This window comes from Odocoileus virginianus, chromosome 8 (assembly GCF_023699985.2).
Source record: "Odocoileus virginianus isolate 20LAN1187 ecotype Illinois chromosome 8, Ovbor_1.2, whole genome shotgun sequence".
Classification (NCBI taxonomy): Eukaryota; Metazoa; Chordata; class Mammalia; order Artiodactyla; family Cervidae; genus Odocoileus; species Odocoileus virginianus.
The window spans coordinates 34,593,262-34,617,268 of NC_069681.1; the positions used below are offsets into that span (position 1 = coordinate 34,593,262).

At 43.4% G+C, this 24,007-nt stretch overlaps 1 protein-coding gene across 25 annotated transcripts in view; it reads left to right on the forward strand.

Moving 5' to 3' along the window:
- DOCK9 (dedicator of cytokinesis 9) overlaps positions 1-24,007 on the forward strand; it is a 271,524-nt gene that overhangs the window by 178,604 nt on the left and 68,913 nt on the right. For 15 of the 25 annotated variants that reach the window (XM_070471465.1, XM_070471475.1, XM_070471479.1 and 12 more), the window contains exons 14-30: positions 296-378; positions 1,278-1,400; positions 4,304-4,383; positions 4,466-4,653; positions 4,988-5,053; positions 6,138-6,230; positions 7,479-7,602; positions 7,960-8,081; positions 9,403-9,489; positions 9,862-9,951; positions 11,388-11,503; positions 11,777-11,846; positions 12,657-12,782; positions 13,349-13,420; positions 21,128-21,274; positions 21,471-21,554; positions 22,469-22,580. In XM_070471465.1, coding sequence (XP_070327566.1) covers positions 296-378; positions 1,278-1,400; positions 4,304-4,383; positions 4,466-4,653; positions 4,988-5,053; positions 6,138-6,230; positions 7,479-7,602; positions 7,960-8,081; positions 9,403-9,489; positions 9,862-9,951; positions 11,388-11,503; positions 11,777-11,846; positions 12,657-12,782; positions 13,349-13,420; positions 21,128-21,274; positions 21,471-21,554; positions 22,469-22,580 — 1,783 coding nt within the window. Of the gene's footprint in view, positions 1-295; positions 379-1,277; positions 1,401-4,303; positions 4,384-4,465; positions 4,654-4,987; positions 5,054-6,137; positions 6,231-7,478; positions 7,603-7,959; positions 8,082-9,402; positions 9,490-9,861; positions 9,952-11,387; positions 11,504-11,776; positions 11,847-12,656; positions 12,783-13,348; positions 13,421-21,127; positions 21,275-21,470; positions 21,555-22,468; positions 22,581-22,907; positions 22,950-24,007 lie in introns of all 25 variants that reach the window. The other 10 variants (XM_070471461.1, XM_070471467.1, XM_070471460.1 and 7 more) reach the window with 1 other exon arrangement.

The window sequence follows — 24,007 nt, forward strand, 5'->3', positions numbered from 1 at the left end:
ATGAAAGCCTATGAAATGGCATGCCTGTTGCCTCTGAAGTCCAAAGAAAAAACATACATTTTGGAAACAGTTTTCGTTTGATATTCTTTGGAAATTGCTGCTAGAGAATATGATGAACAGAATCATCTGCACTGAGAGTAAATCCAGCCGAGTTCATTACAGTAAGGTGTGCTTGTCCATGCATCTGATACTTCAGGAAAAGCTTGTTCAGTGACTGTGAGATAATAACTTTTAGCTCAGAACTCTCCCTTCAGTGGGATACAGTAACTCATAGTTCTACTCTGATGTCTTTAAGGTTGCTCAGAAGGTTCTGAAGAATGCCAAGCAGGCATGCCAAAGACTAGGGCAATACAGAATGCCATTTGCTTGGGCAGCAAGGTAAGGGGAACATCTTTTTTTTTTTCCCCCCCAAGTATTTTGATTGTTTTTCATTAATGTCACTTTTTAAAGGAGTTGCATTTTTTTTCTAGGTTTTTTTTTAAATTAGAGGATAATTGCTTTTTACAATGTTGTGGTGGTTTCTGCCATGCAATAGCATGAATCAGCTGTATGTGTACATAGTTCCCTTCCCTCTTGAGTCTGCCCCCACCACCCCGCCCGCCCCACCATCCCACCCCTCAGGTCGTTTACATTCCACAGGGTAGTGTATATACATCAGTGATACCCTCTCAGTTCGTCCCACCCTCTCCTTCCCCTGCGGTGTCCAGGAGTCTGGAGGAGAACATCCTTTATACTTTCTATATAGATACAGCCATATGGAGAGACAGACAGACAGACTGACCAACCCATTCTGTTTGTTGTCCAGAAGCAGAAGATTTAAATCTGTAAAACTAAAAACCAAGCAAGCTGCATATCTGAAACATTGGAGACCCAGAGAAAGGCGGTGCTGGCTGGAGAAGGGCGCTGTCAGCCCTGGCGGGATGGACAGGAGTGTGTGTGGCAGAGCTGGGGCGCCAGGTTCCAGCGCATGCCTCCAGCTGGGAGGGGGTGGCAGCCCGGTCAGTGAGGCCCACAGACTCTCTGTATTTCGAGTCTTAAGCATTTGGCTATGTGTGTTATTTCCTAAGCGCAGGCCATTTGCTGGAAATATTTTCTATGTAAATTGAGTTAGCTGTGTTCATCCTCATAAATACCTTCCTCGTCTTTCAATAATGAGATTTCTGCTGGCCATAGCCAGTGGAATGACAATTAGTCTTCACTTAGAAACCAGAGTCCAGCTGTGGATTTATTTTGGTCATTTGGAAACTCAGCTTAGACATGTCATTCTGCTATTTCAGGACGTTGTTTAAGGATGCATCTGGAAACCTTGACAAAAGCGCCAGGTTTTCTGCTCTCTACAAGCAAGACAGCAATAAGCTATCCAATGAAGACATGCTCAAGTTACTTGCAGACTTTCGGAAGTGAGTCTGAAGGCCTTGCTTGTTTCTTCTGCACCGGAGAAACAGAAGTTACTGTATGAGGTGGGGGTTGGCAGCCCTGTGTCAGAAGTCGCTCCCTTGGCTGGTTAGCGTGAACCCCGCACCCCGCCCAAAGTGACCACGTTTGGGGGTGGTTTCTGCTCGCACAGTCTGGCTTCCTGGGTGGTGCCTGGAGGGTGGAATTTTCAGGGCCATCAATCAGAATGTGGTATGAGCAGAGAGCCTGCGGCCACGCAGCTAAGATCACAGGCCTCCACTGGTCCCGAGCACGGCTGGTCCTCCCTGTGCACCAGGCCCCCTGTGGGAAGGGTCTCCTGGGGAGAGTGTGGGCCAGAAGGCCAGCGAGACTCAGAAACCCGGAAATCGGGACCCTGTGCTGCCGAGCGCAGAAGATGCAGTGCTTTTTCATTAAGAATCCGAAGAAATGCCGCTGTGTCTTTGAGTGTTCGTCACACTTGAGTTAGGGGAGTGGAGAATTCCTTCTTCGTTTGTTTTTTTAAACCTTAGTGTTGCTTTATTTTCTTTCCTCTTTTTTTTTTTTTACAAAAAAATAATCACATGTCAGTGGCTTGGACCCCAGCTCGGATCCAAAGCTATTGTTTCTGCTCCTGTGATTGTCTCAAATATCATTTAGCAGTGGACGAGAAATGTGTTCTGAAGCTGCCCTAGTATTTAGAAAATAGCTGTCAAAGCTCATAAACCACGTTGCCCCTCTCCCTTGTGGTGATTATCAGAGGAGACAGTCCAAGATTTAGTCAGAAAGTAATCCTGTCAGAGAGATGGTATTGCTGACATGTGCTCCAAGAAGCATCTGTCTAAGAAGAGGGATGCGATATTTTATATTTATTCGATTTGCTCATGGTTGTGTCCCTTATTTCTGCAGGGGATCTGAAAGCAAAGTATAAAAATAGAACATTTTCTTTAAAATGCAGATCTTTTCTAAATGCTACCATATTGGGTAGTTTAGGTGATAATGCTGTTTCCGCATGAAGTTTACAAAAGGCTGGTGGAAATGAGAGGAACCCTGAGAGAAAGTGATTCCATTAGTTGGGGCTGGTGAAGGGCAAAGATGACGACGTTCATCATAGGCTGTAGTCGTGTGGAACCAAGAATTTGGAACCATTAGGGACATCCAGGTTCACATGAACAGAACTGCATGATATCTTGACCAGTTACATGTGAGACTGCTCAAGACAGTGATGATGTCTGAGGAATCTTAAAAACAGGAGTTGGGAACTTTTCAAAACTGGGAACAATTCAACCAAATGCTGAATCTGTGAACCACTGAGCTGTGATGCTTCTTGCCAGTGATCTCAAAGGCGTTATTAAACAGGTGGCTTCTGAAAAACCAGTAGGCAGCATCTTGTGTTCTAGGAACTGGTCGTCCTAACCATATTTCTGCTTCTCCTTTTTTAATTGGGTCACTAAGCTGGTTCGACAGAAGAATGTAAAGCATATATCCCAAGATGACCAAGAAGTCAGAGAAGTGTGAGAAAGTGAAAAATTGTTCAGTGCTGGAGTAACCAGATGCGAGGAGGGGTGATGGGTGGCTAGTCTCAGTCTGGCGATAGACTTCTAGGGGTTTGAGAAGGAGCTGCTTCTTGGCAATAGTCTGTGCAGTATCTTCATGAAAGACTTTTATGAGAATGTAAAGTGCTGATGAATGTCTTCATGACATATGTAATAGGAATATCTAATACATTAGATGTTAGAATCTGGGTTTAGGAGGGTCTTGATCAACTACAAATGATTCAGTCATAAAAAGGTAAAATTTCATTGGGACAAAAATCAAATCCTGTTTTGATTTCTAAAAACATAATTGTATAAAGACAGGATGGAGAGATATAACAAGATAGTAAAACATATAAAAAAAGATATTTCAGGTGACTGTATATTTAATGTGCCTCACTGGAGTGGTGTGACTTGACTGTGTAAAAGTAGTAGAATTTTGGCTGCATCAGTGGAAAGGCATATTGTTCAAAACCAGGCAGCTGCTCTATCCCACCTGTTCAGGCCCCGCTGAACCTTACTGATACAGTTCTGGGAGCCATGATACAAATGGGGTGTATTTAGAGGAGAGAAATGGCATTGGAGGAAGACCCAAAAGGACTGAGAAGCGAGGACTTCAGGAAGGTGTGATAGCTGTCTATTAATGATTTAAAAAGTGTTAGAGAAACTTAACTAGGCTCCTTGATGAGTGAAAGCTTCAGCGAGGTGAATTTTACCAGGCTGTAAGGAAGAGCAATCTGGGTGTCAAAAAGGCTGTGTTGAAGGTTTCCTTGTCACTAGGAAGGGCTGAGGGCATGCTTGTCAGGACTTGTCACAGAGGACACCCCTGTATTAGATGGAGGCAGATCAAATACAGACACCAGACAATCCACTCAGCACCTTCTTCATATCCAGCATTTCACTAGACAGTGGAGCCTCAGAAGGCTCCTGAGCTTTCTCGATTCTGTTTGAGCCAAGAGTGTATGTTGAGAATGGAGTGGTTCAGGAAAATCTCCACTGTAACATTTTGTTGATATTCTTATCTGGGCTTGTGGTACCCAGCACAGTGGCCAGTAGCCACGTGTGACTGTCTAGTACTTGAAATATAGGTCCTGCTGACATGAGTTCTAAGTATAAAATACACATCTTGTTTCAAAGAACTAGAATGTACTTTTTATACTCGTTGCATATTGAGATAATATTTGTAATATATTATTGGGTTAAATAAAATATTTTAAAAACTAATTTTACCTGTTTCTTTTTACACTTTTCTTTAATTGTAGCTTCTATGAAGTTTAAAATTATTTTCGTGGCTTGCGTTATGTTTCTCTAGAAAGTACCACTCTAGAATTCAGAGCTAACTAACTTGTTTGACTTTTCCCTTCTCTTATTTGTAGACCTGAGAAGATGGCTAAACTCCCTGTGATTTTGGGCAATCTAGACATTACAATTGATAACGTTTCCTCAGACTTTCCTAGTAAGTGTACGTTCTGTGTAATAAACAGACCAGCTTTTGTTTGGTTTTTACTTCAGTTTGTTTGTTTTTAATTTTTTTTTAGATTATGTCAACTCATCATACATTCCTACAAAGCAATTTGAAACCTGTACTAAAATGCCGATTACATTTGAGGTGGAGGAATTTGTACCCTGCATCCCTAAACACACTCAACCTTACACCATCTATAACAATCATCTGTATGTTTATCCTAAGTCCTTGAAATATGACAGTCAAAAGTCTTTTGCCAAGGTGAGTGGCAAGATTGAGTTTTTATTTAATTTTTTTAAGATTTATTTGTTTGTTTATTTTTGGCTGCGCTGGCTCTGCACTGCTTCTCAAGGGCTTTCTCAAGTTGTGCACATGCTTAGTTGCTCCACAGCATGTGGCCACTTCTCTGACCAGGGACTGAACCTGTGTCCACCGCAACGGTAGGCAGGTTTTTAACCACCGGACACCGAGGGCGCCCAAGTTTTCTTTTCGATGCCAAACTTCCTTAGGTTTTTGGCTTCTCTTGTTCTTCCATAATTATTTGCACACTTTAATCTTTTTTTAAATTCTCTTTTTTATGTAACTATCGCTGCAGGCCAGAAATATTGCTATTCGCGTTGAATTCAAAGATTCAGATGAGGAAGACTCTAAGCCTCTGACGGTTGGTACTTTATGTGTCCACATTTTCCATTTTAAAAATGCAATTTCTGACACTGCACAGCTAAAGGGACTTAGCACATTTTAGTTGACACAAACACAAAATATGTGACATCACAGACTATGGCCACATACACTGAACCTTACAGAACAGGAATAACTGAGTGCTTGCTCTTAATTGGCAATTTCTATTTTGTAACACTCTTTAGGGATGGGGCTTTCTTATGCATATTCAGTTCAGTAAACATATCATGTACCTTGAAAATGTTGATTCTAGTTGTAATAATGATAGTAGTAGATTTTTGGTGACGTTTATTGAGTGCTTACTATATTCCAGGCTCTGCTTATAGATCCTTATAGATATTAGGTTCCTTTAATGCTCCTAACAGTCTTTTGAGTTAGGAACTCTTATTATCTGCTTTTTTTTTTTTTTTTTTTTTCACATGATGGGACTAATGCTCAGAATTTAAATGAATCGTTCAGGACCATACATTATTGGAACTGGTGTTCAAACCCAGGCATTCTGGCTCCAGAACCCAAATTCTTCACTGAAACTATGGGGAAGTGATTTTCCCCAAAGGGAAGGAGATAATATGTGAAGAATATAATACAGTTTTTGCCCTCAAGAAATTCAGTTTAGTAGGAAAGGCAGTCATGGAGGAAAAGCTGCTGACACATAGAAGATACGGAAATGGTTTTTTGGGTAAAACTGAATGATTAGTATAAAAAATCGCCAAAAGGACACAGGAAAGGAATGAATCATTTCTTGAAGGATGCATGAGGGTTTGCTTGTCGTACATGGGAGGGAAGGTTGTTCAGACTGAGGGACTGTGTTAGCAAAGGCATGGAGGTGAAAGCAGGCAGTGAGCTGTTGCTGTCCATGGAGTGGAGTAGGGGTGGGGGAGGTCTGGGAGGTGAGCGAGGGGAGTAAGGGGACTTGTGGGTCTGGAGTCTTGAAAGCAGGAGATCCATCAAAGGGGGCTTCATTTGTGCTGTAGGAATGCTGCTTTCTTTACGACACATCTGAGTTTAATTTCTTGCTCTATTGATTGAATTCTGGTATCTCCCTTTGCTACTTCTCATTTTAGTGCATTTACGGCAGACCTGGTGGGCCACTATTCACAGACAGCGCCTTTGCTGCGGTTTTACACCATCATCAAAACCCAGAATTTTATGATGAGGTAAGTGAGGTTTTCAAGGGAAAACCTAGTTTAACCAGTTTTGAGGAAAACTCTAATTTCTTTGCCTAGCAAAGCAAAATTCAAGAGAAGCTGCATATAATACTGAAATTACAGTGCTAGAACTAAATGTTGAAATATTTAGTTTACTTAATTTTTCTAATTATAAGAGCAACACATTTATTATTAAAAAAAATAATTTGGAAAATACAGATAATACAGAAAAGAAAAAGTCAAAATTCTTCCTGTATCACTACTACAATTAATATTCTCACCACTTTTGTTCAGATGTGTACTTAAGGATAGATAAACATCTGTTAGACCTGAGAATCTTCCTTATGTTGGGGTTTCCTTATGTAGAATTATATGCTTCCCTGGTGCCTTAGATGGTAAAGAATCTGCCTGCAATGCAGGAGACCCAAGTTCAATCCCTGGACTGGGAAGATCCCCCGGAGAAGGAAATGGCAACCCACTCTAGTATTCTTGCCTGGAGAATTCCGTGGACAGGGGAGACTGGCAGGCTACAGTCCATGGGGTTACAAAGAATCGGACATGACTGAGCGACTAATGCACACACATGTAGAATTATAATGTAGTTCACTCAAACTACTATGTGAATCCTGCTTTTAAATAGTTAAACCTGGTTTTTCATCATGGCTTGGCTGTGGTAACAAAATGGCATCTCTCATGTGTTTTCCAGTTCTTTCTAGAGTTGAAATACCAGCTTTCTTGTTTTGGGTCAGTGAATTTAGTCTGTTCATGCTATTGTAACAAAATACCGCAAACTGGGTGGCTTGTACAGAGCAGATATTAATTGCTCATGGTACTGGAGGCGGGAAGTCTAGGATCAGGGTGCCGGCCAGCATGATCAGATGAGGGCCACCTCCCTGAGGGTCACAGACTTCTCAGTTGTGTCCTCACATGGCAGGAAGGACTGGGGAGCTCTATAGAATCTCTTACAAGAGCATTAATCCCATATACGGGCTCCAATCTCATGACCTAATCACCCCAAAGGCCCCACTTACTAATACCATCGCCTTTGGAGCTAGGATTTCAACTTATGAATTTGTGGGGTGGACACAAGCAGTTAGACCATAACAGTGTATTAAGGATCCATTTCTTCAACAGTCTCAGATCTCTTTTAACTGCAGGCGTTAAATCAGTTTGGAGACCAAATGCACGTTTGTGCACGGGTGACATGTTGTTGTTTTGGAATATAAGAAAGATTTGTTATTTTTGTCTTCCCTACAGATTAAAATAGAATTGCCCACCCAGCTACATGAAAAGCACCACTTGCTGTTCACATTCTTCCACGTCAGCTGCGATAATTCAAATAAAGGAAGCACGAAGAAGAAGGATGTCATTGAAACACAAGGTTTGAATTTCATCATCCCTTTGATTGTTCACAACTTGTGCATTAGGTTGTTAAATTTTGTTTTGATTCTAAACTTGAGTACTTTCACTGAAGGAGTGTTTAGATGACGTTCGAGAAGGTAGCATGCCTGGCTCACGTGTACCTATTTTATAGGAGATAGTTTTAGAATTCTCATACCGTGGAGGCCAACATGCATTATGACTCTTTTCTGCAGAGGCTGTTTTCTTAGTCTTCTCAGTTTCTTACTCAGATTGGTGTTAACTGTTCTTAAAGATCAGGCAATTTAGTAACATGACTGTCTTCATACATTTTCCTACACTTACAGTGATTTTTTGTTGTTGTTCTTTGTTTCAACAGTTGGCTATTCCTGGCTTCCTCTCCTGAAGGATGGAAGGGTGGTGACTAGCGAGCAGCATATCCCTGTCTCAGCCAATCTCCCGTCTGGCTACCTAGGCTTCCAGGAGCATGGGATGGGCAGGGTATGGGACTTAAAGATCGGTTTACACCAGTTCCTTCCAAAAGCATTAAAGACCAGCTAAAACAATAGTAACACACAAAAGCATGCAGTATTTTTGCCAGTCCCAATATTTTGGTTTTAGTTATTCATTTTACAAGTAAACTTAGCCCATTGTAAGGCTTCCCTGGTGACTCAGATGGTAAAGAATCAACCTGCAGTGTGGGAGACTTGGGTTTGATCCCTGGATTGGGAAGATCCCCTGGAGAAAGGAACGGCTACCCACTCCAATATTCTTGCCTGGAGAATTCCATGGACAAAGGAGACTGGAAGGCTCTAGCCAAAGGGGTTGCAAAGAGTCGGACACGACTGAGTGACTTTCTCTAAACCACTGGAAGACAGTGCTGGTAATAGCTATCATAATCTAGAATTATAGTTTAGGCATTTTATAAGCCCTGAACTGGTACTGCTTCAGCAGGGAAATGGAAGCTTGAGGATGAGATGGGAGTTTGTCTCTGCAAATTAGCCATGCTCAAATAAAGATACGGTCTTACAGCCATGCAAATGATTAGAAATTGTGTTCCAGCTTATTGTAAGTCTAGTAAGGAAATTCTTTATCCACTTCATAGCCTGTTCTGATACATTTCTGATTCATGAAAGCCTGAATCTTCTCAGATTTCTCCAATTGGTTTGTTGGTTTTATATTCTTTTTAGCCATCTTAAATTTCATCGACTTCAGTTTTATAACATACTTAGTTAAGATCTGGTTCATTTCATTGTAAATGGCTTTCAATATCTCTGCATTTAAATAGTGCCAAATTTGGGCCCATGTTATGGACAGATAGTTAAAATACTCAAAAATATGGGTAAGATCATAATAATATTCAGTTGTTATGATTGTTATTATTCAGTTATTATTCCTAGTCTGAAAATGAGAAAAGTGGAGGTTTCAGAAATAAAAACAAGCACAAACAGATGACCAACCATTTTCAGGAGCCGGGAATACTTACTGTCCTGTTTATTTTATCTCGTACCTTATGCTATCACTTTCAGAATCCTGAGTTCAAGTTTGGTCAAGTGATTGGTAAAATTGGAACCATTCCCTCTCAGATGGACAATAATTCATAGAGCTGCAACTATATAGAAAAGATAGCTTAGGCAATCTATTAAGAAGAGCATTGTACTTGGGAGAAGAAAGTGGGCGTGGTTACATGCCTACCATGAGCCAGGCATAAATAACAGTCAGTGAAGCTGTCTGGCATTTAGTACTTCATCAGTACACTCAACTGAAGAAGCCATGGTCACTAATCTGTTGGGATATTTTTTTCCCCTCCATATTTTTTCAGCATTATGGTCCAGAAATTAAATGGGTAGATGGAAGCAAGCCTCTGCTCAAAGTTTCGACTCATCTGGTTTCCACAGTGTACACTCAGGTACATGCTGTTCCATTAAAATTAGCAGTGCCGGCTCTGTGAATGAATTTGCATGATTTTATTGGCAGCATAAAATCCTAATTGATATGTTACATAGATATATTTTCACTCTGTAAGTCCTTTTGTAAAGAAAGAAAGTATATATAAGGTACTCTCATGTAATGATATAAATGGATAGTACAAGTAACAGTTCTCATAATAAATTTTCCACTTTTGTTGGAGGACCTTTGAAGTCTTTTTTTTAAATTTTGTTTTATTTTTATATGATGTTTCATAGTCTCAATAAAACACGCATGCTGCGGAAGCAAATACCTCTGTGTCCACACCAGATATGCTAACAGGCTTTCATTTCCCTTTCTTTTATCTCCGCAGGATCAGCACTTACATAATTTTTTCCAGTACTGTCAGAAAACCGAATCCGGAGCCCAGGCCTTAGGAAGTGAACTCGTAAAATACCTTAAGGTATCAGATGTCTTTCTTAGTAACTCCCTTTTTTCTGTTTAGTGGTGAGTGTTGTTCCCACCCCTGGAAACCTTATAAGGCTGCTCTTCACTAGATGTTCTCACAGTGATATCGTCTCTAGGATTTTAGATAGTGGCAAGGAGTAGACTCAGAAATGGCATGACTGCAGTCTTCATCCAGCCCCACATATACTTTGCTCAGGCTGGCCTAAAACATGTGATTCCACAGAGAAAACCAGCCACGTGTAGGCCCTTCCTGTGAGCGCTCACTGCGCACAGAGCGCGGTCACAGGGACATAAAAGGCAGTGACTTTAGTCCCACCATTAAGTAACTTCTAGTTCATTGCGGGGGACAACGGAAACTTGAATGTGTTCTGGGTGGGGGAGGGGGGTGGGAAACAGAAATAATGCACATAAACTTCTGAGGGAAGGAGGAGAGGGGATGACAGAGGATGAGATGGTTGGATGGCATCACCAACTCAATGGACAGGAGCTTGAGCAAACCCTGGAAGACGGTTAAGGCCAGGGAAGCCTGGTGTGCTGCAGTCCATGGGGTTGCAAAGGGTCGGACACAACTGAGTGACTGCACAACAACAATGCACGTGACCAGCCCTAACTTTGTGCAGACGGGAGGCTCCTGGGGCGAGCAGGAGGTTGGTCCAGGGGAGTTTCACCCAGAACGTGATTCTAGGGGAGCAATAGCTAAAAATGTATTCTAGGCATTGGGACAAAATAGAAGAAGCATGGGAAGTGGAATTGGTTTGTTTTAAGCAAGGAGAATGGAATGGGGATTCTGAAATCCCTGCTTCAGGTCCCCTTTCAGCTACATCATAGGAGCCATGTGACCTGAAGAAGAGCCTTTTATTCATTCTCCATCACTGCTAACAAATTACTGCAGACTTGGTGGCTTTAAACAGCTCAAATGTGTCTTCTTGCGCTTCCTGTGGCTCTGAAGTCTGACATGAGTCTCACTGGGCCAAACCCAGGGTGTTAGGGCTGTCCCTTTCTGTAAGCTCTGGAGAGCTTTTCCTGCCCTTTTCCAGCTCCTAAAGGCTCCTTCATTCCTTGGCTTGTAACCCCTTCCCATATCTCAAAGTCAACAATGTTGCATCTTGGAGCGGTCTTCCCCACCACTCCCCTAATCCCTTTTTGACTTCTAAGGACCCTTGTGATTGCTTTGGGCCCTCCTGGATAATCTAGCAGAGTCCCCCATCTCAAGGTCAGCTAATCTGACTAGCAGCCCTAATTCCCCTTTGCCATGTGACATAGTCACAGGTTCTGAGGCTTTGGACATGGACATCTTTGTCCAGTAGCCTGGTTGCCACTGTCTCTGTTTCAATGGGTTTCTTCCATCCGTATCTGAAGCTGAGTAGAGATTTCTCAGGGTCGGTTTACTTTTAAAAAGATAACACGAACCATGCCATCCCACGCCTGTAGAGCCTACACGCGATGGAGGGTCACGTGATGATCGCCTTCCTGCCCACCATCCTAAACCAGCTCTTCCGCGTCCTTACCCGAGCAACCCAGGAGGAGGTCGCGGTCAACGTGACTCGGTGAGTGAGGCGGAAAGGTGGTACCCTTCTTCCCTTTCAGTCTGTCCACATCTGGAGCACAGCCATACATATATGGGGTGCCAGTACGTGTTGAATGTGATATTTAAGAAACTTGTTTAGATCCCATATGTGGGGACCCCATCCAGTGCCTTGTTTTCTCGTTTCCTGTGGTGCCAATAGCATCATCATTGTTCTACTACTACTGTGATAATAATGAAATGTTTCCATTTCCACATTACTATTCATTGCTTTATTCATTCCTGTGGTGTGTAGGGTCATTATTCATGTGGTTGCCCAGTGCCATGAGGAAGGATTGGAGAGCCACTTGAGGTCATATGTTAAGGTATGTAAATTAAACTGCCCCAGTCATTCAAATCTGTGGCTCTCCAACTTTTCTTCTAAGGACCTTTTTTTTTTTTTTCTTCCCTTAAATCTAGTTATTTGGGGATGTATTTGGGATGACCTCTGCTCTCTCTTCTATTTCTGCAGCCGATGCTTTGTACCTGAATGAGGGGGAAGTCCAAAGAGGGGCAGCCATTCATTTATTTCCTTAACTTCTTCCTTTCAACTACATTTCTCTCTTTAAGGATTTTTCAAATAATGTGACCCAAATGGTGTAGAGGTTTAAAGATAGAAGGTTAGCTCTAGCCACCATCAAATTGGACTATGTAGGAAAGCAAGAGATGACATTAGATAAATGTCAACAGGTTCATCATTCACATACAATATTCAGTGAACACAGTGGCCCTTACTGTTCTGAATAGTTACACATGTTCTCTTTAGACTTGAACACCTCTGAATTGTAGTTGTGTATTAGTTTATATTTAAACTAAGTTGGGGTGCTTCACGGAATCAGTTGCTGCATGTCAGTCATGTGACACATTGATTACAGTTTGGGGGAGGTAGAGTTCTGTCCTGGAAGACCCACCAGCTGAGGCAGATGATTCACATGTTTTGATAGGTTCCCTGAAGACACCCTGGGCTCCCTCTTCCTGTCACATGACACCCACCCTTCCCACCTTCCGTGTCCACACCTTCCTCTCCCACCCATCCGTGGTACCTGATCCCTGGTCTCCATCCTTAGGAGCCTCTCCAACTCTCAACCCATCGTGGAGAACCAGTGCACTAAAGTATCTTTCCCTTTTCTTCAAAGTATGCATATAAGGCAGAGCCATATATTGCTTCCGAATACAAGACGGTGCACGAAGAGCTGACCAAATCCATGACCACAATTCTCAAGCCTTCTGCCGACTTCCTCACCAGCAACAAACTACTCAAGGTATGTCGGTAGGGCCATTGTGGCTTTGCGGTAGTCAAATTGAAGAAGCTTCAAACTTCATGGCCTGATCGATTTCATCATCTTTGTGCTTTTGGAGACAGTCAGCACCTCCTCAAAGCGGGTAACAGAGTTAGCTCTTCAGTACCAACGTTGCTGTTTATGCTTGTGCTCCAAAGACAGCCACAAGGTATTACTACATTCAGAGTGTCACAGTCACATTCAGACCCGTGGGGGACACTGAGTCAGAGACTATAAAGGCAAGTGTCCGCAGGTGGGAGTCAGCTGAGAGGAAAGGCCACGTATGAGATCCAGGGGCGCCTGTGGCTGGCTGTGCCGTGCTGAGTGTAAGCACCCAGTTTCCCAGTGGGATGGTGCTGTTTACTGTTGGACATGTGGAAGCAGGTGCATATCTGCCTTACCCCTCGGGTTCGACCATTCGTCCAGAGGTTCAGCTGTGTTTTCAGGTCACACTTGTTTCTTGTCAGTGACCTTACTAAGAGAGTAAACGTCTCGTCTTCTGATTTGTTGTTTTCCTTACTGGATTCTTTTTTTTTTTTTTCTTTCAGTACTCATGGTTTTTCTTTGAAGTTTTGATAAAATCCATGGCTCAGCATTTGATAGAGAACTCCAAAGTTAAGGTATGTCACTTCCTCTCAAGGTTTGCCTGGCAGTTCTCAGGAGAAAGTCTCTTTCATTGTAGCCAACACTTATTAATGCTGTCTGGGTGCCAGTCCCGGTACTGTTCTAGGGGCTTTCTGAGTATTAAGGCATTTTAGCTTTACAACAACCCCACAGAGGGAAATGCTAGTCTCTCCCCTTGTTTTATGGATGAAGAAGCTAAGACCAGAGTGCATGAGTGCCCAGGGCCGTGCTGTGGCACATGGAGGAAGGGGACTTTGTGAGCAGTCCAGCTCCAGAGCCCACACTCATGAGTACTGTGTTATTAAAAATCCAAAGAGAAGTATGTCTTTTCCTTTGACTAGCTTAGAAATCTTCACATTTGTGGAAACAGGAGTAGCAGCTTAAGCATCCATTTAAAATGTAATTACCTGGTGTTTCTTAAGTGTCTTGAACATGGTAGAGTATTCTCAGGAACTTGGATGGGAAAATCTGATATGACCACACGGCCTCAGTAGCCAGTGAGTGGAAGAGACAACTCCATCCCCACTGGACACCTCCTCCCTGTGGTTCCCAGATGTGTGTGACTCTCCGGGTCCTGGGCTGTCCCCTGGCCCCTGCTGGTCTCTGCCACAAGATGAACTGACTCTGGACTGACACCACCGCTGGCTATCTGAGGCTTAGTGTAGATACATATTTATAGAATTCCAATGCAGTAAACCCAGGTGGCCATGGGCAGAATTGCTTCTGAGACTCTCTGGGTCCCAGAATTGCTGTGTGACGGGATTCTTGCTGCATCTTAGCTGTGCAGTAGTGGGGTCTCAGGGCATATGGTCAGCAGCTGCATCTTAGCTCTGCAGAAGCGGGGTCTCGGGGTGTGTGGTTGGGTGCAGCAGGCGCTTGAGTAGGGAGCAGCCGTCTTGGAGCCCAGCAGCGCCCGCAGTGAATGTGGGGAGGATAAGGGGGCCCAAGGGAGGGAGGCTTGAGCTCTGGGCCCCCTGGACCAGGGGTCTGGGTGCAGAGCAAGCCTGGGGAAGGGCCGGTAGATTTTGTCAGGTGGGAGGGTGGTGGTTCAGAACCTAAAGCTGTGCTTTCTGCTATAGAGCCAGTGCTGGAGCCTGAGGAGATTTCCTTTCTTTTTTTTTCCCTTTTAAATCCAATTTTAGTGCACAGGGGAGATGCCAGATGGAGGTGGGCCCTGCCTTCCACAGAGTAATGCACCATCTAAATCACGCCAGCACAGCCTGCCAAGGGAAAAATCTAGCAGATTGTCTCCTTGGCAGTATGCAGCTAACTAGGCACACTCACACGCGTGTGCGCACACACACACACACCCTCACCATGTTATGTTATACTGCCTTTCTGTTAAAGATGTCATCTCCTATTCAAGACAGGCTCTAGGCCAGTCTTAGCCTGCTGAGACTGCCATCACAAGTACAATACTCCGGGGGCGTGAACAACAGAAACTCATTTCTTTGTGATTCTGGAGGGGAGAGGCTGAGAGCAAGGTGTCTGTAGGGCTGATTTCCTCTGAGGTGTCTCTCCTTGGTTTATGGGGGGGTCTTCTTCCCCCTGCTTATCTGCATCCTGATATCCTCCTCACGTGTCCTGTAAGGTTAAGGCTCATCTTGATGACCTCATTTTATCCTAATTTCCTCTTCGAAGACCCTGTCTCCAAAAACGCTCCTATTCTGAGGTGCTTAGGACTTCAACATCTGGCTTTTGGGGGGTAGTCAGGGAGAGGGACACAATTCAGTTCACAAAAAGGCCCTACTGGATTTTCATTATTTTTGTCTTTAAACAAATGGGATCACTTCAGAGACTGGCGACCTGGTTATATTTTTTAAAATAGCCAATTTGTTCAGAAGGTGCTCTCTGAGCCCTTATCATATGCCAGGCTCAGAGGATGTTCAGTTAAGTGCAGTGTGGTTCGTGCCCTCATGGAGACCAGGTGGGAAAACGTGCGGTTAGAGCACAGGAGCCATGGTCAAGGAGGTGAGGAGCGCGTCCGAGACATTTCTGAGAGTGCGTTTAAATCAAGTGTCAGGTGGCGCTCGTGGTAAAGGATCCACCTGCCGACGAAGAAGAGGCAAGAGCCATGGGTTCCATCCCCGGAGAAGGAAATGGCAGCCCACTCCAGTATTCTTGCCTGGGAAATGCCATGGACAGAAGAGCCTGGCAGGCTACAGTCCATGAGGTTGCAAAGAGTCGGATACCACCAAGCAGGCATGGATCTGTGTCATCTGGCTTAGAACTATGATAGCAAGTTAATAAAGAATTGTGTGTGTTCTTTTCTCAAGATGCCAAATTAAACCGTAGAATTTTGGGGTCAGTAGAGACCAGAAAGCCACCTTCTTGTGCAGCTGCCCCCTTATTTCACAGAGGTGGATGGTGGGGGTCTAGACCCATGAAGTGGCCTGCCCAGGATCACACAGCCTAGCAAAGCCAAGAATCATGCCAAAGTCAGAGTCACCCCTCACCAGTGTCCTGCCATTCCCAGCCTATAGCCCAATTCTCTCCATAGATAAATATTTAGTTTATCCTTCGGGGCTTTACACAGGCCACTGAAGTGCTGCCATGCACAACCTTTTCTGTAGTTAATTATATCCTGGTCTCAAAACAGCATTCAGAGGGTTTTTCGAGGTAGTTTATTTTAAAGCATTCCAGCTTGAAAAGAAACACAGGCATCCAAAAAGAGAAGGCTTAACCATAGCATAATTTACTATAAAAAGGGATTCGGAACACCTGCTCTCCACTCGGGGGAGTCCGACACTGGTCACTTTTATGGGGGCTCCCTTCCCCCGTGACTTCTGCTTCCATGTCACCCAAGATACCACCCTTTCCCTAAATCATGCCACCCTTCCCTGAAACCACACCTTTTTTTTTTTAGGATTTAAAAATTGAAGTAGAGTTGCTTTATAATATTATACAAATTACAGGTTGTAATTGTAATTGTGATTCATAATTTTAAAGGTTATATTCCATCTATAGTTATTATAAAATCTTGGCCATATTCCCCTTGTTGTACCATATATCCTTGCAGTTATTTTACACCTAATAGTTCTCACCTCTTACTCCCCTGGCTCTCTATTGCCCCTCCCAATTCCCTTTCCCCATGGTAACCACTAGCTAAATCACACCTTAATCTAGTAACTTCTCTTATGCTTTTTGAAGCCTGCAGTCACTTTGCCTCATATCTTAGGAGTGATGAGTTATATATGGTTGAATTAGCTATTTTAATGTTTGTCTTACATGTGTAGAGTTGTATGCCCTAGTCTCCAAGTTCTTGTGCTCTGGATCTAGGGAACATGTTCATATTCCCCATTTCTGTACCATTGGTGGTTTCCAGAATCATGGTCAAATCCCCTTAGAGTTTTTCTGTTTTTAGGCTGAAGATTGTCAAAATAATCCAATGTGTTTATAATCCTGACCTTGACATTTTTCCTCATTGGTGAGCCTTGTCTTCAATCGCTATAGGCAGGCACACAGCTGTCTCGTAGGAGCACCTGGGCCATGGTTCACATAAGAGCTAGACAGTGCTTTCAGTGTCCTTGAAGGCGCCCTTCCCAAGAAAGTCTGCCACAAACCAGCACTTGGGGTCATAGAGTGTGATGAACTTAAGTCTTCATTTTCTACTCCCGGTGCTGGCCAGGCTATTTCATCTGACACACATATATGGGGAGGGATAGACCTGCACACTGTCATGCTGAAGGTGAAGGCAATGTCATGTGTCCACCTTCCCATCCCCAGCCAATCAAACTATGACCCTTTTGCAGAGGAGAGCTGAGAATCAGAGCCTCTCTCTGAACTAGCATCTGAAATAGTCAATTTCCATACCACCACAGATGGACCTGTGAAGTTTAGATTGATTACCTGTGACCGTTGCAGATGAGTGTTCCATCAGTGATGTGCTTAGAATGTATAATAAGTAGTTTTGGGGGAAAAGTACAAAATAGGCCTCACTGTAGCCTCCTGAGGAGTTCCCAACCCCCAGCTCCACTCCGCCTCTAAGGTCAGCGTATTTTAGGTTTTTCTTCCCTGTCGTTTAGTTTTAGCAGCTATAATTTCAGCAGACTCATTTTGAGTTTCCTTCCCTCCCATGTTGACTCAAGCAAATTGCTAGCATTCCACAGGTGCTCCTCCAGGAAGCTGGAAACCTGGCTGGGGACAGGCTGAACCTTTTCCCTAAGTGTCAGTTGTTTAGCTTTCAGCCATTTTCTGTCTTAATTGAGCAAGAAAAGAGCTTTCATTTGAAGAGTGAAAGAAGGGCAGTGTGGTTCCTGTTCTGAGCGGACTGCCCAGACTTCTCCTGAACGATGTGTGAAACTCTGTGCGTGTGTGATGGCAGGATGGTTAACAGCCATGCTTCTGTCCATGATGGCTTGTTTCAAACAGTGTGTGCCCCAGACAGAGCACTGAGGAGAGAGGCAGGCAGATTGGAGAGTGCGGCCTCCACCGTGCAGTTGACAGAGTTCTCGGAGAAGGAGAACACTCATTTAGAGGAGAGCGTGTGAAGGTGTCCGTGTGAGCTCCAACACGAGAGGACATTCGTGTGGTGCTGGAGCTGGAGCTCCGCCTGGGCCTTGGAGGCTGCCTCCCTTGTGGGAGCAGAATGAGGGTCTGGCAGAAGGAGCTCGTGACCAGGTACGGGCTCAGGCTGAGGGTAGAGGGGAAGAGTGCAAACAGGATTAGCTCAGAGACAGCAATGAGATTGTGGGGGAACATTGCAGGCAAGCAGCGGACAGTTAGTAGAGACCTTGGAGACGAAGAGTAGTGACAAGGTGAAATTGACTGTGCGTCGCCAGAGTGGCTGGAAAACTTTTATACCAGCAAGTCTACCTTCCCCCTGGCGTTTGAACAGTCTGTGGGCAGGCAGACCTCGCACCAGCAGCATCTGTTGGAGGCAGAGATGGTGGGGGCTGGGCCACCATGGAGGCTGCCGCAGCACTGAGGAAAGATCCTGCTTCAGGACATGGTCAGGAGGTAGCATTTCATTTGGCCAGGAAGTCCCCTGCCATCTTAGCATCCTGTCCTGAGCCAGCGCTCATATACTTAACTGCTCTAGACATCAGCTCGTTAGCCTAGGTCATGTGCTTCCATCTCAGTTTATAGTGCTCTCCGTAAAAGCATCTCATCACCTCAGTCTTTATCACCCTTCCATGTGCATCTTACCTCATTGCTGTGTTGCCAAATTAGGACTCTTGACAGTAGCTTTTTGTCACAAGGGGGAGCTTCATCTCACCCTTCAAAGGCACTGAGTTATCAGTCACTGAGCAGTATTGTTGGTTGGTTGGTATGTTAATTATATACCACTCTTCACCACACTTCTTTCCTTTTAATAAAAAAAAATTATTATAAAAAATTCTAAAAGGAAAGGGAGTAGTTTAATGAATCTCACACACACCTCTCACCCACTCAGCTTCAACTGTTATCAACACTCTGCCATTCTTGCTTTATGTATCCACCCCCATACTTCTCTTTCTCCTAGAGTATTTTAAGAACATTTCCTCAATATTTTATCATTTCCTCTGTAAAACTACAGTGTATAATATCCAATGGGTAAAGCCTTTAAAGAATAACCATTGCACCATTATGACACTCAATAAAGTTAGCAATATTTCTTTATTATTATCTAACACCCCATCTGTATTCAGTTTCCCCCAGGTGTCTTGAAAGTGTCATTTTACAATTGATCTGAATCAGGATCTAAACAGTCCACACATTGCCATGGTTTGATGTGGCCCTGAAGTTTTCTTGGACCCTCACACTGTTCCTTCTCCATTTGTTTGTTTCTTAACGCAGTGTATTTGTTGAAGAAAGTAGGCCACCTGACCTGCAGAATTTCCCACACTCTAGATTTGGCTGATTGTAAGCTTGCAGTAATACATTACATGATTCTCTGTACCTTCTGTTTCTTGTGTAGTGATATCTAGAGGCTAAATTCAAGGTTTGATTTTCTATGTGGCAAGGATACACGTTAGCTGGTACTCCTGTATCTTACATATCAGGAGGTATAGGATGCCCAGTTGTCCCACTTTTAGTTATGATACCGTTGACTCATATGTCCGTGCAGTCCACCCCATTCCTCCGTTATAGAATTTTCCATCCACTTTTCATGGTTTAAGCAGCTGTTAACTCAGCGCCATTCAGTAGGCTTTTCTTGGGAGACCTCGTTTTTTAGGAGTGGCTGGCTTGGGAGCTGGCAGTCATGCTTAGTGGTTAGAGTTGGCCTTGCCTGAGTTCCTGATAGCTAATGGTTGATGGAGGCTGACACCTCAGGATCTAGAGTTACTGGTTTGCAAAAATGGAACAAAATCCTTTTGGAATTTCAGATTTTACTCTTCTGTTTTAAAGTAGATAAACTTCCAATTCTTATGACTTGATCCTTCCCTCACTGGATTCTTGAGTTTATGTACATTTACAAAGATTATCTTGTTATTGGTGTGAGAACTGAGATTGTTGTAAAGCTGGAGTTCCAAAATTTCATTATAGTTTCTGGTTTTTAAAGCATAAAATAATGCATGCTCTCATACCAAAATACCTGGGTTCCAGTTCTAGTTTTACAAAATACTGTTTGTTTGCTCTTAAGATACTGGTTTGGCTGTTCCAAAATAGGCCAAAATAATAGTGGCTTTGATAAGACAATAGGTTCATTTTTCTCTTTTAGAAAATTAGGAGCCATAGGCAGCTCAAACAGTGGGAAGCTTATCCCACAAGGTCATTTGGGGATTCACACTCCTATCCAGTTATCCAGCCCAGGTATCATCCTTGTCTGCATGGTTGAGAAGCTGGCTTACCACCACCCCACATTCCAGGCAGTAGCAAAGAGGAGGATTTGGAAAGCAAGCGTAACTTCCTCTTACAGCCCATTGGCCAGAATGAGTCACATGGCCATTATCTTGTCACAAGTTATGCTGGGAAATGTAGCCTCTAGCTGGGAGGCCATGTGTCCCTATCAAACCCCAGTGTTCTGCTACTAAAAGGGAGAAGGGAAGGAAGGATATTAAAGGTCAGTATTCTTTATTGAATCTTTTCAAGCTTCAGTTTCCTCTTTGTAATATAGGGATGGAAATACCCCCTGCTGTGGGGTTAGAATCACTTGCATGCATGGACCATCCAGTACAGCCCGCTTCCCATTCTGGGTCCTCAGTAAACTGTTCCATTTGTGGAGCGGGAGAAGGGTGGGAGGGGGCAGTGCGGCCTCACATGGCAGAATGCACACAGGCCTTGAGCTCACTGTGTAAACAGATCCAGGTTTACGTCTCTGTTATTGTTGGCTGTGTGACTGAAGACACGTTTACCTGACCTCTCTGATCCTCTATAAAAATGAGAGTGTTTAAGGATTTAATGAAAAAGTTATATAAAAATATCTAGTATAGTCCCCAGTATGTAGAAGACACATGGTAAGTAGTAGCTAATTGCTAAGTGATCTGTGTGTGATTTCTTAGGTATGCATTCCTGATAGAGAAAAAAATTATTATGTAAAGTGAAAGAGGACTCCTCCTGAGCAGTTTCAACTAGTGACATACAGTCAGCATTCTGTGTGTGTTCAGTTTGAATACTTGAGGCTTAACCCTAAGCCAGTGCTTTCTAAAGCAATCTCTGCATTTTACTTTGGCTAATTTGAATGCCTGTACCTTTCAGAGATGAGATTCCCCCCCCCCCCCCAGCCGCCAAAACAGTTCAGCTTAAAAAAATAATCAGTGTTTGCTCTAAACCCTTTTCAGCTGTTGCGAAACCAGAGATTCCCCGCCTCCTATCATCACGCGGTGGAAACTGTTGTGACTATGCTGATGCCTCACATCACGCAGAAGTTCCGAGATAACCCGGATGCATCCAAGAATGCCAACCACAGCCTGGCTGTGTTCATCAAGGTAGGGGGGCCTCCAGCGGGGAGGGCGTCCACCGGCAGCTGAACGTGCTCTTTCTAGCAGAGTGACTCACACACAGTAGATGCTCGCTGAATGTGTTTATGCCAGAGGATAAACTTATTCACAGAGAACACTGATTTGAAACCCAGCTTTCCACGACAGCCTGAGTACTTACCTTTGTGGGTTGTTGCCTCCGCAGAGATGTTTCACCTTCATGGACAGGGGCTTTGTCTTCAAGCAGATCAACAACTACATCAGCTGCTTTGCTCCTGGGGATCCTAAGGTAGTGTGTGCCTGCGTGTGTGTGTGTGTCACACACTGTTCTTCTTGTCTCTCTGAGTGAATCCAGATACCCACCTATTTCTCTGGGCTCACATCAGAATTTTCTTTCGGTCCCAGAGGTGCTACTCACTGCCCTCCCTTGGAGATACTATATTACTAACTAGTACTCATAGTAGTATGTGAGATATTGTGTGTGTGTAGTTAGTCACCAGGTCATATCTGACTGTTTATGACCCCTGTGGACTGTAGCCCACCAGGCTCCTCTGTCCATGGGATTTCCCAGGCAAGAATTCTGGAGTGAGTTGCCATTTCCTTTTCCAGGGGATCTTCCCCACTCAGGGATCAATCCCACATCTCCTGCATTAGCAGGCTGGTTCTTTACCACTGAGCCAGGAGGGAAGCCCGTGTGAGATATTAGAGACACAGTAATTCCAAATGTAACATAAACATTCCTGTTGGTTTTTCTCATAAATACCCAAAATTACTTCTCAGCTGCAAAACTAAAAGTATTCTTGTTACAAATCATAGGTTATTTAACAAGGTAACAGAAGGAACCACACAGTCTTTCTCTGCTCTGTTTCTTCCCTTGTGTGTGTATTTTAAAGAGCTGCCTTTTTCATTTTTTTCTTGCTTTGAATCTGGTCTGTAATTATAAGCCGCCTGAAATCCTTTACTGAAGTTGGAGGAGCATAAGTAATAAATGCCTTAAAAGTCAGTGGAGGACATTATTTAGCAAAGTGTGTTCCCCATTTTCACATGAATCCCTGAAGCCATGCTGAAATCTGTAAAGTAGCCTCGAGTGTGTAGCCCTGAGACAGGGATGAAGCCACTGGGAGCGTGTCATTCCTCAGGGGTTTCTTAGGAGTCTGTGCAGAGTATCCATAACTTACGACTATAACCAATTTTTTCCTGCAGACCCTCTTTGAATACAAATTCGAATTTCTCCGTGTGGTGTGCAATCATGAACATTATATTCCTTTGAATTTACCAATGCCATTTGGAAAAGGCAGGATTCAAAGATATCAAGGTAATCTATCTTTAAATATATTAATCCTAGTCTTTTCAAAAAGAGAGCCATTCATTTTAAATAAGAGAATTAGTTCACACATGACATTAAGAATATCTGACATTTTTCATTGGTGAATTCATTTTTTTTCTCGTTTCCATTTTTTTTTTAATTGATAAAATGCTTCATAGGAACTTAACTTTTTTTTAGTAAACTTACCAGACTATTGATCATGCCAGTGTGACTCTTTTTCATTGAACAAGTCCATTGCCTAAACAATAGAAATCCTTTCTATTTACTGTAGTTTATTTTTATTTGTTTCACTTTTCCTTTTTTCTTACGAATTAGCTTTTCTTTCACCAACTGTGGAGTCAAATGACACTCCTGTAGGTAGGTATGGGGTGTAACGCTTGCTTTCTTGCATCTTCCTCCTTGAAAAGAAAAAGAATGCAAGTGTTTGCTGAAATGCTTATGTGTGCTATGCATTTAGGCATTTCCCATGTACTTGGATCAATTTTAAAATTCACGATAAGCCAGTGAATTTGTTCTCACTGTAGCTAACACATTACCGTAACATCCCCAGAAGGCTTCTTGTTTTTTGCTCCTGGGATCACTAGGTCCTCTAGGAGGTTTCTTTAAGAAGTAAAGCAAACAATCAAAAAACCCTGCTTCACTTCTAAAGTGTGTTCTCCCACTGTTTTCCTAGTCCTTGTTTATAGCAGTAGCAGTAACCTTTGTCACATGCAACATGGCTTTTCACATGCTTTCTATGTTTGCATGTTGAGTATTAACTGTTCTGTATCCTTTCTGAGTTTGAAGAGAATTAAGCTCATGGAAATTTCTTTGTCTTCACTGAGTAAGTCAAATGAATCCATCTAGACTCTCGGGTCTATCATAGTGCAATATTTAGCACCTTGTATGTGCTCAGGATTATTTAAGCTGCAGGAGAGAAAAAGTGGAAGGATGCCACCAAACTATTTGTTGTTGCCTAGGCACTCAGTCATGTCCAACTCTTTACAACCCCGTGGACTATAGCCCGTGAGGCTCCTCAGTCCATGGAATTCTCCAGGCAAGAATACTGGAGTGGGTTTCTGTTTCCTTCTCCATCAAATTATTAATGACACCTAAATCAAGTGACCCTGAAATTCAGGGAGAAATGCACAAAGGCATTCATTCAGAGACTTAAATATCTTAAATGCCCAAAATAGGCTCAAACTGCCTTTAAAGAGCAAAGTAGGGACTGTGGCCTGACATTGGTTATCATGCATTCAGCAAATATTTGCCCAGCACCAACTCAACCTAACCTTGGGATACAGTTGTAGACAATAAGGATGAAGTCCCTGGCTGTCAGAGTGACGAGTGCTAAGGAGAGGAAAAGTGAGGGAACGGGATAGGAAGTGGGTGACATTGAGATCGGGTGGGCGGGAAGAGCCTCCCTGAGAAGGTGA